We start from the raw sequence: 6343 nt of genomic DNA, 5'->3' as shown, positions 1-6343 counted from the left end.
ATATATATATATATATATTACTTTATTATATGAAGCTAAAGTATAATAAAGTAATATATGAAAAACTTAAAATAAGTCTGTAGTCTTTTGTTTATAGTTTGTATGTACTTTTTTCATGTACAGTATATTTTCTAATTCTAAGTTCAGAAATATATTTTATGTGAAATTATATTTATTTGTTAAAGAGATATCTTGACTATTGTTAAAGATATATATCTTATGGTTATTTTTATTGCGTTTATAGCTAGTACAAGAACCCAGTAGGGAAAAATTGTTACCTGATCCATTGAAACATCCATATATCCAACCACCATATACTTTAGTTTTGGAAATGACAGACCTTCTCGTACATCCAGATTGGACAGTAAGTATCTAATCTGTTAAGTTTCAATATAATTCAATATATTTGCTATCACGTATCACATGTGAGTGATATATTAAAAAACCTGTGTCATTTATATGTAACTTAGAATTATTATTTCCTATATAAACTATAGAGTTTAGAAAAATATAGGATTTAGAATACAGAATCAATATTTAAAATATTCAGTTCGCCTTTTTAATACATTTTGTGCATAATAAAATACGTGTATATAAAAACATGCATTATATTAAATAAAATTAATAATAAACATGTTAATTTTGTACTTGATATTATATGAGTACGATGTTTTATTTGTAGTATCAAACTGGATGGAGATTTAAAAAGCGACCTGGAGTCGATCAATTTTTAGAAGCAGTTGCTCCACCACAATTTGAGATTGTGATTTATACAGCTGAACAAGGAATGGTACAACTGTCTTTAACTTTTTTTGTTTTAAATATATTTAGCAGAAAAGAATTATATTTATATAAGAAAAAATTATATCTATTTCATTTACAGACAGTGTTCCCTATTTTGGATGCTCTTGATCCGAATGGATATATCATGTACAGATTAGTGAGAGATGCAACACGTTTTGTGGATGGACATCACGTTAAAGATCTAGGAGCTCTCAATCGTGACCTTAGTAGAGTAATTATTAACACATTAAAAAAAATTACATTTATTATTACATTTGTGAAAATTTTTTAGAGTTATTATTGCATGTAATGATTACAGGTTATTGTTATCGATTGGAATGAAGATAGCGTGAAGTTAAATCCAGAAAATGCATTTAAACTTCCTCGGTGGACGGGCAATGATGATGATACTACGTTGTATGACTTGGCGGCATTCCTGAAAAGTAAGATTAATCTTAAAATTATTTGTTTTGAGAATAATTTTATATAGCATTATTTTTGCTATTTTCTGTAATACATAGGAATTATCAATAATTAATATGCCTAGTATAAATTTTTTAGTTATAATAAATATCAATATTATTTTTAATCTTCATTGAATGATAAAAATTTATCTTTATTGTTTATCTTTATTATAGCGATATTAACAGCAAATGTACAAGACGTGCGAGACGTACTAAATTATTATAGACAATTTGACAATCCATTGGAAATGTTTAAAGAAAATCGACGAAAATTTTTGGTAAGTAAAATCTATAAAATTATTTTCATATGTGTTATTTATTAGGTTTTATTAACGTAAAATTAACTTTATCATAAAATATAGAAAGAATGTATATAATCGAATTTGATAATTATTAACAGATACAAATGGAGGAAGAACAAAACAAGCAACAAGACAACAGCAAAGTACTTATTTCGAGATGGAAACCATCTTTCCTACGGAATCGCTAGTCAAAATAAATCACGTTAAAAATTTTAAATATGTGTATATCATTTAAAAACAACATATTCAGTCATTTCGTCGCATTACGGATATGTGCATGAATATCATTTAATTTTTGTTATAATACAATAAATAATTATTCTAAAAATAATTTTATTTATTTATACATAACTTTAGTGTTAGTAATATATAACTTCGATATATATTACATACAAAAAAATAAATTATTTCTATATATCTATTAATTTCTATTTATGTAAATTATTTAAACACGTTTTATCGTGCTAGTTTGATTTAACTTTTGGCAAGAACATTTCTTGTAGTATACTGCTATCGTCAATGTCTATAAGATCGTACTCTTGCGATACATTAATTAATTCTTGAGTATTGATAGGAGTAGGAATGTGATCAGATACATCTTGTGATTGCGTAACAAGATGATTCGAAGTTGAGGATTCCAACCAATTCAAAACTTTCTGATTTGATTTCGTTTCTGGTGCAGGTACTGTTTCACATATGTCCCAAACAGCAAGAAGTTCTGGTGCTAATAGATCCACATATGATCCCAATGCAGCTAACGATTGTTTCCAGGTTGGCTCAAAACTATTGTCTGCATTTTCATTATTGGATCTTAAAGGACGGCTGAGCTTGTGATTCTTAAAATCTGTAAAATTATTTTCATGATTTGCGTTACTTAAGCCCGGTTCCATCAATGTAAGATTAACTTTAATCTCGGTTTAACTTATTAGAATTATGTTCGTTTCTATCAACACAGATTTTATTTCAATTCAATTTATTCATCTTTTTCTTAAAACTATAAAAAAATGAAGTGAAACCGAGATTAAAATTAAACTATATTGATAGAATCCGGCCTTAATCATTCAAAATATATTTAAATAAAAATTAAAATTTACTTTTATATATATATTGCATATTGCACTTGTCAGTAAGAGATAAAGGTATTAGCGATTCATCTTGGGTTAATAAAGCTTTTTCCCACATATCCAATGCATAACATGCTTTATTATTTATAGGAGAATATTTATCCAATATATCTTCGTGTGTTATGCATTGATAAAATATATCACCTATAAAAACAAGAAAAAATATGTTGGGCATGATGTTCCAAGATATAATAATACCAGTAATACTATGATAGAATGAGATACAATAACTATACCTATAGAATTTTGTACGAAGAAGAACACTCCTCCTTTCTTTACATTTGTGACTAATGTGCTACCAACATTACATAATTCAAATCTGCTTTGTAAATCTGGATTTAAGCACATTCCTTGTATTTGAGATTTATTTAATGTTTCTGCAATGTATGGAGGTGTGAAAGGTAAATTAAATGAATGAGACTTCTCCTCATCCATCCATGTGTTCAAAATTATTGTATTCTCGCCAGCTTTTTGAGTTGACAGAATAATCATTTCCTTGTCATCACTGTAACAAGATTGCGATATAGTAGTTATTATAATAGCAATTAATTTTTTATTGTAATTAGAATTATTATTTAACATTATTAACTTATTAGTTATAGCTGCCAATAGCGGAGTATCCTTGAACTGGTGCGTCCATTTTTGTCGTACACAGTGCTTTGGAGAACGATTATCGCACATCAAAAAAGAATGATAAGTGCCTAAATAATGACAATTGTTGTGTTTACTCGAAACTTCTATCGACAAACTCTCGCAGTTTTCTAAATTAAATTTCGGACACAACGTGAGACATGCTTGATCAAGAGCAATCTGTAAAAAGTTCAATAAAATAGTGATTCTTTATTAATGTATAAAAAATAAATATATTCTTATTATTAAATAAGTGATTTAGGAAATGATAATTTATGAAATTTATAATTTATGTAAGAAAATAAATATAGATTTAAAGCTTGTCAGTTTCTTACTCTAGTATCAAGATAATGCAAGCAACATCTATCTACGTAAATTAAAACGTTTGGATCAATTTCTTGGAATCTTATACACCCCCAAGCATCATGTGTTGTATTGTTTTGTAATACAGAACCACTACTAATATAATTTCTGAAAAAAAGTATACATCAACATTAAAAGAACAAAAAAAATACATAAAGAATATAAAGAAATACTAACGGTCTATTTATATCCCATAAGGACAATATTTTTTTTGCATTTAACGTACAATGATAATTAATATTAGTCAAACTCAAATCAGCACTGACATATGGCACTTTTGATGCTTGCTTATAAACTTCATTAAGCAGCAAATGATTCTCAGAATTGGACAATGTGTAAAGAGTACAATGATCTTTATGCCTTCCTAAAATTCTACCTAAAAATGAAGACAATTACTAATATAACAAACTTTTAGATATATTATGATTTTATTTTTTTTTAATTTTAAGATTATAAATACGCATACATGTATCAGTAAGCTTGCATTGTCTAATTTCATACAATGATCTATGTAATTTATATTTAGCTGAATTTTGTAACAAAGGCTTCCATATAAAATCTTCCATGGGTACAATATGTGCAGCAACTGAAAATAAGAGGAAGATTAAAATAAACATTGCACAAATTAATATATTCACAAACATTTTATGCTAGAATACCTAAGTCTCCCATAAATGGAAATAATAGGACATCCCAACCATTTAGCTGAACATAGTTTAAACATCCACCTGTATAGTACCAGTTGTAAGTCTAAAAAGATGTTTTATTAATAATATTCTGTTGTCATAATGTACAATTTATTTCTTTCAAATTTTGCAACAATTTGTTAAACATACTCCTTCAAAATAAGGATCCGGATCCATATCAAGCAATTCAGCTATATCTGCGATATATTTAGGTACATTTGCCTTACATCCTTTCATCCACTTTATCTTTTTTTTGGGTAGTTGAAATTCTATCAAGAATACATTTTACCAAGTTAGTACTAAGTTAAAAGTTGTTATTAAATCTGTTATATTATAATACATTTATGTACAACCTTTTTTATGTTTTTCATAGTAATTCATTAACCTATCTGTTTCATCTTTTAAGTGGTTTTTGAAAGTGAGAAGTTGCAACGCTGGATCTTCTTCGCTAAGTACTACGAAGTATTAAAAGAAATAAAATGTAATTATATTTAATAAAATTATAATATTGTAAAGTTTATGTCTAAGAATTATAAGAAATTGAAAATCCTATTGAGATATTAAATATTTCAAATACAAACTATATATTCAAATTAATAAATTTCTAAAAAGTCATATTTTAAAAAAACTCACAAAGATTTCATATCAGTATTGTTGTTACCTGTTCTTGACAACTTTGCCGGTGGCAATAATGGTTTTGGCAAATCACAATTATATGGAAATTCTTGGTAAAGTCCCTGGGCATTCCCTTCATCCCATGTCTCAATACATGGTGACTTATTCAAGTTGTAACCCGGCATTACATGATGTGGATAATTCTTCAAAAACGTATTATTCAATTTAGATAGCAAATTGTTTTCAGCACGTTTAAATGCCTTTGAATTTAATTCGCGTTTTCTCATGACTTAATCAAGTCTATTCCTACAAATATGCATAAAACGTTTTTAGTCTACAATCCACGTGTAGTACACTTTTACTTTTTTATTGTTCAAATGTTCACACTTCTTTAGTTCTTGCTTATAATTTATATTGATCACACGACTGCGTATTGCACATTGTCATGTTGCTTACAGTATGTTACAGTCTGAAAACGTTGAAAAGATTGGAACACGTGATGAAACAAGGCAGCAAAGAAAAAGAGAAACTATTATGACTTCCAATTGTATATCGACAATCAATAATATTAATATTCATATTAGAGAGAAGACATGAGAAACTTTTTTCTGTAACGCAAAATGCTCCCGCATACTACTGCCCTCTGAAGAAGTAGATGTAAACTGCACGACATATTCATTTTTGGTGGTGATCCTAATGGTAATAATGATTGTTTTCTGATCCCCTGCATTAAACTACTCCAGAACTCTCTTTCTCACTTTAAATAAATATCAATCACGTATTTCTATCTCACTTTAATTTCCAAAAGTGCATTCATTCAGTACACCCATTAATAGAAAACAGACCTTAAAAATTGCTGAAATAACTAAAATCTATCAAATTATTTATACATTCGCTTTTCTGCATTTATATTTTTATTTCTAATTATTCTACTGTATCATTATTCGCATATATTTATACAGTCTATATGTTCATACTTGTCCTATCTACCCGTATTTTAATTCATTCGTGACTATCCTATCTATATTACTTCAATAATGTGTAATAACATCGCGAATAATACGTTAATGGCTGTGTTCAGCAGAAAAAACAGCTCTGCAAATGTTGTAAAATACAATATTCGTCAATATAATTGGGTCTTGCTGATTCTTTTTGGATTTAAATTTATAAATCAATCATATTGAAAAATTTTACAAAAGCTGCAAAGCTGCTTTCTTTGCTAAACGCAGCAGCTAATGCCTAATCATGTCCTATCGCGTATATGATAAATTGAGTGGAACATAACAGAATCGCGAGCTTATTAAATAAATGAGTAATAAATAATAATAATTAAACAGATTTTCAATCTTTAAAATACAAAAAAATGAACAAATAAT

At 27.5% G+C, this 6343-nt stretch overlaps 2 protein-coding genes across 2 annotated transcripts; one reads left to right on the top strand and one right to left on the bottom strand.

Moving 5' to 3' along the window:
* The first annotated feature begins 250 nt into the window (after positions 1 to 250).
* LOC105620901 (mitochondrial import inner membrane translocase subunit TIM50-C-like) lies at positions 251 to 1737 on the top strand. The gene is made up of 6 exons (XM_012202380.1): positions 251 to 364; positions 683 to 790; positions 884 to 1015; positions 1103 to 1226; positions 1422 to 1525; positions 1648 to 1737. The coding sequence occupies exons 1-6, from the start codon at positions 332 to 334 to the stop codon at positions 1735 to 1737; spliced, it is 591 nt and encodes a 196-aa protein (XP_012057770.1). The 5' UTR covers positions 251 to 331.
* A 276-nt stretch (positions 1738 to 2013) lies between these two features.
* LOC105620900 lies at positions 2014 to 5254 on the bottom strand. Its single transcript, XM_012202379.1, has 11 exons — positions 5014 to 5254; positions 4706 to 4807; positions 4503 to 4621; positions 4326 to 4416; positions 4133 to 4252; positions 3844 to 4042; positions 3639 to 3774; positions 3263 to 3483; positions 2910 to 3178; positions 2644 to 2817; positions 2014 to 2393 (listed from the first exon to the last, which is right to left on the bottom strand). The coding sequence occupies exons 1-11, from the start codon at positions 5252 to 5254 to the stop codon at positions 2014 to 2016; spliced, it is 2052 nt and encodes a 683-aa protein (XP_012057769.1).
* Positions 5255 to 6343: the final 1089 nt, after the last annotated feature.

Source organism: Atta cephalotes (genome assembly GCF_000143395.1).
Source record: "Atta cephalotes unplaced genomic scaffold scaffold00030, whole genome shotgun sequence".
NCBI classification, from domain to species: domain Eukaryota; kingdom Metazoa; phylum Arthropoda; class Insecta; order Hymenoptera; family Formicidae; genus Atta; species Atta cephalotes.
This window is presented reverse-complemented; position numbering and strand designations above follow the sequence as displayed.